Source organism: Glycine soja, unplaced genomic scaffold, assembly GCF_004193775.1.
Source record: "Glycine soja cultivar W05 unplaced genomic scaffold, ASM419377v2 tig00000369_3_pilon_5407205_5421795, whole genome shotgun sequence".
Taxonomy (NCBI): Eukaryota; Viridiplantae; Streptophyta; class Magnoliopsida; order Fabales; family Fabaceae; genus Glycine; species Glycine soja.
The window spans coordinates 2142-14590 of record NW_021143584.1 but is presented as its reverse complement, the minus strand read 5'-3'; the positions used below and the strand labels follow the sequence as shown (position 1 = coordinate 14590).

Below are 12449 nucleotides of genomic sequence, written 5' to 3'. Positions count from 1 at the left end.
GTTTTCTCGGTCCAGGCCCAGAGGGGCTCTTCGTTTTTTACCCTAATTATGTCCTTTAAATGCTGCATTAATTACTGTGCATGTCAGAGGGAGAGAGAGAGGGCAGAGGTGAATACGAACAGTCAGAATACCAACAGCCAAGCCACCACGAGCCACCACTCAACAGCCCCTTTCCTCCTCCGCGAACCACCACCATCGGCCTAGAGCCACCACTCAGAGCCACCACGAGCCACCACTCAGAGCCACCACTCAGCGCCACCCTCCCCCCTCCGTGAACCACCAACACAAGAAAAAACCAAAATCATCTTGCTCATACTATTCATTTCCTTCCCTAGAAATCGAAACGTTAGAACAGAAACCCACGCGAACACAGTAACCCACTCACTCACGCGGCCTAAAGCCTACACCAACCACCACCATCAGCCGACACCCACACCCACACAACCCAAACTGTAACCGTTTCCACTCTGAAGCTTAAACGATAACATAAGAACAAAGGTAGTTCACTTTTTTTTTCTAAGATTCAAGGCTAGATCTAGGCTTTATCAGTATTGGTTTTCAAAAAATAACGGTGGATTTGAGAACTAGGGAAAAAAAGGAATTCAAAACATGTAGTTTTTTTAAAAAAGGAGGAGTTTCTTTTTCCGACGCGGCGGCGCCGCCACCCATGGCCGGCCAGCCACTGCGCCGGTAAACAGCTTCCGGCGGTGTGTGGTTAGAGAGAGAAGAGAGCTTCTGAAGCGTTTCTTTAGAAAGAGGAAGAAATTGGATTTATGTTATTTTAGGGTTTATTTTCGAATTTATACTGCTGCCATGACCAATACTATGGTGCACGCGGATCTCTGTGTCCCCATGGACCATCAGGGTTGAACCGTTAGATCCTAGATCTAACGGCCAATGTTATCCCCTGTTTTGATCAGATGCGTCTCACCTCTTGGTTTTTACTTTGTTCTTCTTCTCTTGTGACGTTTGATTAAGATCTAATGGCTAAGACTGTGCCTCCCCATGATCAAATCTGGACGCTTCGATCAATCTGACGATTCAGATTTGATCTGTTAAGCCCACTTTTTATTTTGAGCCCATTTCCTTTTTTCTGTTCCTTCTAGTATTTACTTTCTGCACCCCCTTTTCTTCTCTTTTTTTTTTTTTTTTTTATTACTTTTTTTATGCATCATATTTACTTTATGCCCTTGCATTTTTTATTTTCTTTATTTATTTTCCAGCACCATATCTATTTTACGTCTTGCATTTTATTTTCCAGTATTATATTTTTTTTGTCTTGCATTTTTATTTTGTTTATTTTATTTTATGCATCATATTTACTTTATGTCTTGCATTTTTTATTTATTTTTAGCATCATGTTTATTTTATGTCTTGCATTTTTATTTTCTTTTTTTATTTTATTTCCAGCATTATATTTATCTTTATGTCTTGCATTTTTTTTTTATTTATTTTTAGCATCATGTTTATTTTATGTCTTGCATTTTTATTTTCTTTTATTTATTTCCAGCATCATATTTATTTTTATGTCTTGCATTTTATTTTCTTTATTTATTTTATGCACCATATGTATTTATTGTTTTGTATTTCATGCATTTTATTATTTCTTCTAGCATATTTATTTTAATGCATTTGACATTTTTATTTATTATTGTCAATTAGAATGTATCTAGGTCCAATGTAAATAAAAATAAAAATGAGAATCTGCACCGACACTCACATTTATTTTTATGTTTTCCGCCGTGGACGATCATGTGATTTGAACCGTATCCGAGGAAAAGGGCCCTCACTTGATCCAACGTCATTTTAAGGGATCCGGCGCGTTTAGACTTATCTCCGTATAACTAAAAAAAAAAAAAAAAGAAAAAAAAAAGAAAAGAGAGTCAAACAAAAAAACCAAAAAAACTTTCCATAATCGAAATTTCAAAAAAAAGGGTCAATCTTTATCCTTTCTTTCTTAATCAAATCTTTAATCAACCTTTAATCAATCTAACTTTTTTTTCAATTTAAAATCAATCGAACTCACTTCTTTTATTTCTTCTATGCCTTTTCGGCCTCTTATCTTGCCTAAACTTTTTTTTTTTTTTTTTTTTTTTCGAACTTTAAAATCAATCAAAACCAATCACTTGACTTTCTACCCCGAACTACATGATTTTGATCCCATTCGGGTATGTAGGCAAAAGACTTTGTCTTTCCAAATCAATAAAAATAACAAAAACATTTCTTTTCCTTTCCCTCGAACCTATCTCTTTAATCTTTTCACACTTGAGCATTTATTTCAAAACAAATAATTAATTTAGCATAAAGATAAAATAAGCAAGAGGTTCCTATAGAGTACTATAGACGTTTAGGGTGCTAGTACCTTCCCTTTGCGTAACCAACCCCCGGACCTTTGATCTCTCAAAAATAGGGTTTTTTCGAGCTTTCTCCCTTTTCTTCGGAAAAATAAAAGATCGGTGGTGATCTTAAATTGCGAGTCAATGCTAATCAATAGCTGGATATCCGAAAATCACCGCGACAGAAAAATGGCGACTCCACTGGGGATCACACTCCTAAGTGGGTTAAACCTATCTTGTTTTTCTTCATCTTTATGCTTTATTATTATTTGAAACTGTAAATACGTGCCTAAGTGTTTATCTTTTACGTGAGTGGTGAGATAAGTCCTACACCCGGACTTGAGGGAAACATAAGATAGGATGGTGGTATAATCATAGTGTCTTTCCGAGAGTGAGTTTCGGATGTGGCACATGTGATAACCCCGCTCAATGGAGGGATCTTGGGAATATTACTATGTTGGCATGAGTAGTCGTGTTCAGCATTGATATTTCCAAGCGACCTATGAAGTTGAGGACATTTAGTTACCTTTAACCCATCTTAGCCTTTTAGGACGTAGTGCGGTGGCTAATCAAGAGTAGTCTTGAATTGGTTGATACGCGATACTACACTCAAACGAGGCTTTCCTATGGACGTTGTTGGACCGGGAGTAGTCCCGTAATCCGACAATATCCGGAAGTGGTCAATGACTTTGGGAACTTGGTAGAACCCGTGATACAGGTACATATGAAACCATAGTCCTTACCAAATGGCGTGTTTACCCTTAACTCCAACATTTTGGACTTAACTTCACCATGTTTTCTCCATACTTTGGCATAATCATGCATACATGCATCCATGCATAAACTCTTTTTTCATCCAAATTATCGAAGGACTTAGACAAGCTTTTTGTAAACTTTGTAGATATGGACATCCCACTGAGAAGCACTAGGAAGTACCTTTTCAAAAAAACAGACCTGTTGAGATTAAGGGAGCTAGCATCTTTAGTAAGTGATCCAGTTGATTTTCAAGCTCATCATGGGAAGTTGCTCAGAATTCTTAGAGTAGATGTTGAGGAAGGATGCCTAGAGACCCTGGTTCAGTTCTATGACCCGCTCTACCATTGCTTCACATTTCCCGATTACCAGCTTGTCCCCACACTTGAAGAGTACTCCTACCTAGTGGGTTTACCTGTGCCAGACAAGATACCTTTCCATGGTTTTGAGCCTACCCCTAAACCCTCTGACATCGCAGCCGCCCTCCATCTTAAAACCTCTATCATCCAAGCAAACCTTACCTCTAAGGGAGGCCTCCAAGGTCTTCCCACCCACTTCCTCTACCAACAAGCCTCTATATTTGCTGAAGCAGCTAGCATACTTGCCTTCCATTCCATCCTAGCCCTCCTTATATATGGCCTTTTACTCTTCCCAAATATTGACAACTTCATCGATATCAATGCCATTAAAATCTTTCTTACAAAGAACCCCGTACCCACTCTACTCGCCGATACCTACCATTCTATCCATGACCGTACCCAGGCTGGCCGTGGAACCATTTCTTGTTGTGCACCTTTATTCTATCAGTGGTTTACCTTCCACTTACCTCAATCCCGTGCCTTCAAGACCAATGATGATAAGCTTTCTTGGCCTCGCCGAATCATGACTCTTGACCCATCTGACATTGTTTGGTACCAAGCAGCTAGTGATGTTGGAGAGATTATTGTGAGTTGTGGTGAATACCCCAACGTACCTCTTTTGGGTATGCGTGGCGGAATTAGCTACAACCCGCTTCTCGCTCGACGACAATTTGGGTACCCGATAAAGACAAAACCAAACAACCTTGCCTTGACTAATGAATTCTATCTTAACCATGGAGATCACTCGAACAAAAGGGAAAGATTCGCGCAAGCTTGGAGCGCTATCCGCAGACTCAACAGAAGTCAGTTGGGAAAGAAATCAGACTATGTGCACGAATCTTATACCCAGTGGGTTATTGATAGGACCAAGAGCTTTGGCCTACCCTACCGCTTACCCAGATACCTATCGTCCACCATCCCACCATCATCCTTGCCTATCCCCTTTGATACTAAGGAAGAGTTTCATGAACAATTAACCAAAGAAAGGCAAGAAAAAGAAACTTGGAAGAGGAGATACCAGGGGCTCGAGCAAGAGAATGAGATTTTGAAGGGGAAGATAGCCCAACAGAGCCGTGAGCTTTTTATCCAGAACCAGAGGATGATTGAGAAGGACGACTTGCTTCGTCGGAAAGACGCTTTGCTCCACCGAGATGCTAGAAGGAAGAGGAGGTTTATGGATTTGTTCTCCCGTGCACATTCAGATTCCGAGGATCCATCTACTCCGGGAGTTTGAGTCTGAAGTTCTTAGGACCTTATGTTTAGATTTTAGCTCCCGAAATCTCTTGACTTGTAAAAAAAAAAAAAAAAAAAAAAAAAAAAAAAAAAAAAAAAAAAAAAAATTTCTTTGTAATATTCCAATGCTTAAGTGAAGTGTTTCAGTTTATGATGTTTACAATTTCTCTAACAAGTTCTTCGATAATAATTTGTTCCCTTTCTTTTTGCATAAGCATAAGCATGCATCATGTTGCATTCATGGTTTCTAAATCGAGTCTCACACTGTGTTCACTGCTTCAAAAGGGGATCAACCGCCGCCCAAGGAAAGTGGCCCGACGAATTCTCCACAAACCAACTCGCATTTACAACACCAGGGCCAATCGGAAGAGGATGGATATAGTTGAACAAGAAAATCAGAGTCTCAGGGAGGAGGTTGCCACTTTACGAGAGGGAATGGATAGGTTGACGACCATGATGAGTGCACTCCTGTCAGCCCAGAACTCTCAAGCTGCCGCCGCTACTGTAGAGCAGCCTTTGGTGAGCACAACCCCACTATCTACGGTGACTTCTCCACCCCTCTTTTTGCCTCCAGGTTGTACATGGGGAATGCCACCTCCAGTCTGTGGAGGCCCCCAGCCCGCTGTATCTGAAGTTCCACCTCCTTTTGCTCAGCAGTCAGCACCAGTTCCGCAACCCAGTACCTCTTTCCCTCAAGCTGCAATGACTTATTCAGCTCCACTGATTCACACTATTCAACAAGAGGTTGAACCAATTTTCCAAGCTGAAAATGTTGTAGCCTTCGACAAGATGGAAGAACTCCAAGAAAGATTTGATGGTATGCAAAGGGAAGTCGAAGCCTTCCGAGGAAGAGATCTGTTCGGGAAGGACGCCTGTGAATTATGCTTGGTCCCAAATGTTACTATCCCTCACAAGTTCAAGGTGCCAGACTTCGAGAAGTATAAAGGAAACTCTTGTCCCCGCAGTCACTTGGTGATGTACGCGCGGAAAATGTCCATGTATACTGACAATCATAAGCTGCTTATTCATTTCTTTCAGGACAGCCTGACTGGGGCCGCTCTGAAGTGGTATATGAATTTGGACAGTGCGAGCATTCGTACGTTCAATGACCTGGGTGAAGCGTTCATCCGACAGTATAAGTACAATTTGGACATGGCCCCAGATCGTGATCAGCTCCGTGCGATGACACAAAAAGAGAGGGAAACGTTCAAGGAGTATGCTCAGCGTTGGAGGGAAGTGGCTGCCCAGATTGTCCCGCCGTTGGAAGAAAGGGAAATGACTAAAATATTTCTGAAGACCCTGAGCCAGTTTTATTACGAGAAAATGGTTGCAAGTGCACCAACAGACTTCACTGAAATGGTCAACATGGGTGTGCGATTAGAGGAAGGTGTCCGAGAGGGACGTTTGACTGCGGAAAGTACCCCTGCCGCAAGTAATGCCAAGAAGTTTGGAGGCCACTTTGCGAAGAAGAAAGATCAAGAGGTGGGAATGGTAGCTCATGGTAAGCCTCAGCAGAATTTCACCCCATATCGTCAGGTTGCGAATGTCGCATCCACTATCCCGAACCCATCATATCACCAACAAAGGCCACATTACCCCCAACAATACCCTCCATACCAATACCCTCCACAACAATACCCTCCACAACAATATCCTCCACAGCAATACCATCAGCCACAATACCCTCAAAAACAACAAAATCGCCCGCAGACCCCCCAACAACCATATCACTCACAAAACCGCCAAAAAACAACCTTTGATCCAATCCCGATGAAATATGCTGACTTACTCCCCGCCCTGCTCGCCAAAAACCTTGTCCAGGTCAGAACACCCCCTCGTACACCAGATGTTTTACCTCCCTGGTTTCGTCATGATTTAACCTGCGCTTTCCACCAAGGGGCCCCAGGTCATGACGTTGAAAACTGCTATGTCCTGAAAAATGAAGTGCAAAAACTAGTCCGGGCCAACTTGCTATCCTTCAAAGATCAGAATCCCAATGTTCAGGCGAACCCTCTGCCGAACCACGGGCCTGCTGTCAACATGATACAAGATTGTGATGAAGACGGTGTCATCCTGAACGTCCAGCACGTTCGAACTCCCCTGGTCCCAATACATATCAAGATGTGCGAAGCAGCTCTGTTTGACCATGATCATGCAGCGTGTGAAATATGTCCTGTGAATGTAAAAGGATGCCCAAAGGTACAAGAGGACGTACAAAGGCTGATAGACAACAGAGAACTAATCATCACGAGGAAGGACAAGGAAGTGTGCGTCATCACCCCTGAGTTTCAGCGGTTGGAAATAAGCTATAACAGTGGGGAATCAACTACTACTCCACTGGTGGTTGGCTTGCCAGGACCTATGCCGTATGCTTCTCTAAAAGCGGTCCCTTACAGGTATAGTGCCACGATGTTGGAAGGTGGGCAGGAGGTGCCTTTGCCCTCCCTAACTCCTGCGATTTCTGTGGACAACATTGCTAGTGACGGTAAAGTTCTAAGGAATGGACGTGTTATCCCCACATTGTTTGCAAAGAAAGTGAATGATCCGGCAGTTAAACAGGCGACAGTGAATGGCCCCGGTACAAGGAAGGAAGTAGGCCAATCCAATGGGACTAGCAAGAATTCTGATCATGACGAGATTCTGAAACTGATCCAGAAGAGTGAGTATAAAGTAGTAGACCAGCTGCTGCAAACTCCCTCTAAGATATCCATTTTGTCTCTGCTATTGAACTCAGAAGCACACCGTGAGGCTCTAATGAAAGTGTTGGACCAAGCTTTTGTGGAGAGGGACGTGACTGTTAATCAATTGGACAGTATAGTAGGAAACATTACTGCCTGCAATAATTTAAGTTTTAGTGATGAAGAGCTTCCTGAGGAGGGGAGGAACCACAATCTGGCGTTACATATATCGGTGAACTGCAAGTCTGATGCTTTGTCGAATGTACTTGTGGACACTGGTTCCTCATTGAATGTAATGGCCAAATCCACATTAGACCAACTTTCCTACCGGGGGCCTCCCATGAGAAGAAGCGGGGTGGTTGTCAAAGCGTTTGATGGATCAAGAAAGTCTGTTATCGGGGAGGTTGATTTGCCCGTTACAATTGGGCCGTTTGTTTTCCAAATTACATTCCAGGTGATGGATATCCAAGCCGCATACAGTTGCCTTTTGGGTAGGCCATGGATCCATGAAGCTGGGGCCGTGACATCCACCTTGCATCAAAAGCTGAAGTTTGTCAGAAATGGGAAATTGATCACTGTGAGTGGAGAGGAAGCCTTGTTGGTTAGTCATTTGTCAGCTTTTTCCTTTATTGGTGCTGATGAAACAGAAGGAACCTCTTTCCAAGGCCTGACTTTAGAGGGTAAAAAGCCAGAGAAAAATGAAGTATCTTTTGCTACTTGGAAGAGCGCACAGAAAGTGGTGCAGGAAGGAACAGGTGTAGGATGGGGAAAAGTTGTGCAGTTGCTGGAGAGTAAAAACCGTGAAGGACTGGGATTTGCTTCTTCTGCAGGATCCGCAACGAACAGTGTTGGATCAAGCTCCATTACTAGCACCTTTTGTAGCGCCGGGTTCATCAACAACTCGCCAGAAGCCAATGCCGTCTTGGAAGATGTTCCTGAAGAGATAGTGCTTGCATTTGTCACACCTGGAAAACTTGTTCGCAACTGGGACGCGGTTGACATCCCTTCAGTGGTTCATGCATCAAAGTAATGTGTCTTTGTTTTTTCTGTTTGTTTGTTTTTCAAAAAAAAAAAGATCCTTTCGTCTTGCCCAGGACGAAAGCGCAATTATGTAGGGCTGTTTTGTTTCAAGCACTACTCTTATTAATGGAAAATGTGGTTTATCCCGATATCTATGCTTATTGCTCTTTCTGGAAAATGGTAACACAAAAAACCCAAAATATTTTATTTTTGTTTTCTGATTTCAATTAATTATAAAAAGTCTGCATTGTTCACTCATTTTCTAAAGTCAATCATCAATCATATGCAGACTAGGCATTTATGAGCCCGTTGAACATAATAACCTTGCACCCTCTCCCAACTTCGAATCTCCTGTCTACGAGGCTGAAGAGGAGGAGGATGATGAAATCCCGGAGGAACTTGCTCGGTTATTGGAATATGAAAAGAAAACCATTCGGCCTCATGAGGAGTTAGTAGAGGTGATTAACTTGGGAACCGAGGAAGATAAGAAGGAAGTCAAGATTGGGGCATCGCTTGAGGCAACTGTCAAACGAAGGGTGATTGAATTACTCAAAGAATATGCCGATGTGTTCGCATGGTCGTACCAGGATATGCCCGGCTTGGATCCCCGTATTGTGGAGCACCGTTTGCCTTTGAAGCCCGAATGCCCACCGGTCAAGCAGAAACTGAGAAGAACTCACCCTGATATGGCTCTCAAGATCAAAGAGGAAGTACAGAAGCAGATCGATGCAGGTTTTCTTGTCACATCAGAGTATCCTCCATGGTTAGCCAACATAGTGCCTGTTCCAAAGAGGGACGGCAAAGTCAGGATGTGCGTTGACTACCGGGATTTGAACAAGGCTAGTCCGAAAGATGACTTTCCTCTACCTCACATCGATGTATTGGTTGACAGCGCTGCAAAGGCCAAGGTCTTCTCCTTCATGGACGGTTTCTCTGGGTACAATCAGATCAAGATGGCAGTTGAGGACAGAGAAAAGACATCTTTCATCACGCCTTGGGGCACCTTTTGTTACAGGGTAATGCCTTTTGGGTTGATAAATGCAGGTGCCACTTACCAAAGAGGCATGACCACTCTCTTTCATGACATGATGCACAAAGAGATAGAAGTGTACGTGGATGATATGATTGTCAAGTCAGGCACTGAAGAAGAACATGTCGAGTACTTGCTGAAGATGTTTCAACGGCTGAGAAAGTATCAACTTCGACTGAATCCCAACAAATGTACCTTTGGTGTTAGATCTGGAAAACTCTTGGGTTTCATTGTCAGTCAGAAAGGTATTGAAGTAGATCCTGACAAGGTCAAGGCCATTAGAGAAATGCCGGTTCCACAAACAGAGAAACAAGTGAGAGGTTTTCTTGGGCGTCTAAATTACATTTCTCGTTTCATATCGCACATGACAGCCACGTGCGGACCTATATTCAAGTTGCTTCGAAAAGATCAAGGGGTTGTTTGGACCGAAGATTGTCAAAAGGCTTTTGATAGTATCAAGAATTATCTGCTAGAACCTCCAATTCTTATACCTCCAGTTGAAGGAAGGCCTCTGATTATGTACTTGACTGTGTTAGAAGATTCTATGGGCTGTGTGCTCGGACAACAGGATGAGACCGGAAGGAAAGAGCATGCCATCTACTACTTGAGCAAGAAGTTTACAGATTGTGAGTCCAGGTACTCCCTACTTGAGAAAACTTGTTGTGCACTAGCCTGGGCTGCCAAGCGTCTTCGTCACTACATGATTAACCACACCACCTGGCTAATATCCAAGATGGACCCGATCAAGTATATCTTTGAGAAACCCGCTTTGACAGGAAGAATTGCTCGTTGGCAGATGTTGTTATCCGAGTATGATATCAAATACCGCACCCAGAAGGCAATTAAGGGGAGTGTTCTTGCGGATCATTTGGCTCACCAACCGATTGAGGACTATCAACCCGTCAAGTTTGACTTTCCTGATGAAGAGATTATGTACTTGAAGATGGAGGATTGTGATGACCCATTGCTTGGAGAAGGTCCGGATCCCGAGTCTAGATGGGGTTTGATTTTTGATGGAGCAGTGAATGTCTTTGGCAATGGAATTGGGGCAGTTATTATCACTCCGGAAGGTAATCATCTCCCTTTCGCTGCAAGGTTACAGTTCGATTGCACCAACAATATGGCAGAGTATGAAGCATGTATCCTGGGCATTGAAAAAGCCATCGACTTGAGAATCAAAAACCTTGACATTTACGGGGATTCAGCTCTCGTAATCAACCAAATCAAAGGAGAATGGGAAACTCGCCACCCCGGCTTGATTCCATACAAAGATTATGCAAGGCATTTGCTAACCTTCTTCAACAAAGTGGAGCTTCACCACATCCCTCGTGATGAGAACCAGATGGCAGATGCGTTAGCAACTTTATCCTCCATGTACGAAGTGAGTCACCGGAACAATTTGCCAACAATCAGAATTCAGCGCCTCGAGAGGCCCGCTCACGTGTTTGCAGTCGAAGAGGTTGTTGATGATAAGCCCTGGTTCCATGATATCAAGTGTTTCCTTCAAAGCCAGGAATATCCACCCGGAGCATCCAACAAAGACAGGAGAACTTTGAGAAGATTGTCTGGTAATTTCTTCCTAAATGGGGATGTTTTGTACAAAAGAAACTTTGACATGGTACTACTCAGGTGTGTAGATAAGCAAGAAGCAGAACTTTTGATGCATGAGGTACATGAAGGCTCCTTTGGAACTCACTCCAATGGACATGCAATGGCTAGGAAGTTGTTGAGAGCAGGTTACTACTGGATGTCGATGGAAACAGATTGTTGCAAGCATGCCAGGAAGTGCCACAAATGCCAGATTTATGCTGACAGAATTCACGTACCACCAACTACACTTAATGTTCTTTCTTCTCCGTGGCCTTTCTCTATGTGGGGCATCGATATGATTGGTAGAATCGAACTGAAAGCTTCAAACGGGCATCGTTTCATTCTAGTGGCTATTGATTACTTCACCAAGTGGGTTGAAGCAGCATCTTATGCAAATGTGACTAAGCAAGTCGTGGTCCGCTTTATCAAGAATCAGATCATCTGCCGTTATGGTGTGCCCAACAGAATCATTACAGATAATGGAACAAACTTGAATAACAAGATGATGAAAGATTTGTGTGAAGAGTTCAAGATTGAGCATCACAATTCTTCTCCTTACAGACCTCAAATGAATGGCGCAGTTGAAGCTGCAAACAAGAATATCAAGAAGATAGTGCAGAAGATGGTGGTCACATACAAAGACTGGCATGAGATGTTACCGTATGCTTTGCATGGGTATCGCACTTCAGTGCGTACCTCAACAGGGGCAACCCCCTTCTCTTTGGTGTATGGCACGGAAGCAGTACTCCCTGTGGAGATTGAGATTCCATCAATGAGAGTTATAATGGAGGCCCAGTTATCAGAAGCTGAATGGTGCCAAAGCAGATATGACCAGTTGAATCTAATTGAAGAAAAACGCATGAAGGCCTTGTGCCACGGACAGCTTTATCAACAGAGGATGAAGCAAGCTTTCGACAAGAAGGTTCGTCCTCGTGTGTTTCAAGAAGGAGATCTTGTGCTCAAGAAGGTTTTATCTTTCCAACCCGATTCTAGGGGCAAGTGGACGCCTAATTACGAAGGCCCATATGTCGTCAAGAGAACTTTCTCTGGTGGTGCACTGACTCTTACGACTATGGATGGGGATGAGCTCCCTCGTCCCGTGAATGCGGATGCAGTCAAGAAATACTTTGTCTAAAAATAAAAGAACAGCTCGGTAAGTCGAAAACCCGAAAGGCGGCTTAGGCAAAAATGAGCGTCTCGGTGGGTCGAAAACCCGAAAGGGCGGCCCAGGCAAAAATTAGAGACATCAAACAGAAGAATAATTAGCCTGATAGGTTGAAAACCCGAGAGGGCGATCTATGCAAAATTTAAGGATCAAAAGACAAAGTAACTGCATCGAGATGATCTTTGTTCATTTGGGGCACAATGGAATGTCAAGGAGACCCTGAATCTGAAGCATCCAAACAGTGGAATTCAAGGTTGTCAGAGGGAACAACGGTTATTGTGTTCA

The 12449-nt window shown here is 43.1% G+C and overlaps 2 protein-coding genes across 2 annotated transcripts; both read left to right on the top strand.

Annotated features, from left to right (window-relative positions):
- Positions 1-3239: 3239 nt before the first annotated feature.
- On the top strand, positions 3240-4682 carry LOC114404132. Its single transcript, XM_028367235.1, has one exon. It carries the CDS (start codon positions 3240-3242, stop codon positions 4680-4682), a length of 1443 nt encoding a protein of 480 aa, XP_028223036.1.
- Positions 4683-4903: 221 nt separating this feature from the next.
- Positions 4904-12146, top strand: LOC114404131. The gene is made up of 2 exons (XM_028367234.1): positions 4904-8385; positions 8669-12146. Exons 1-2 carry the CDS (start codon positions 4904-4906, stop codon positions 12132-12134), a joined length of 6948 nt encoding a protein of 2315 aa, XP_028223035.1. The 3' UTR covers positions 12135-12146.
- The last annotated feature ends 303 nt before the right edge of the window (positions 12147-12449 follow it).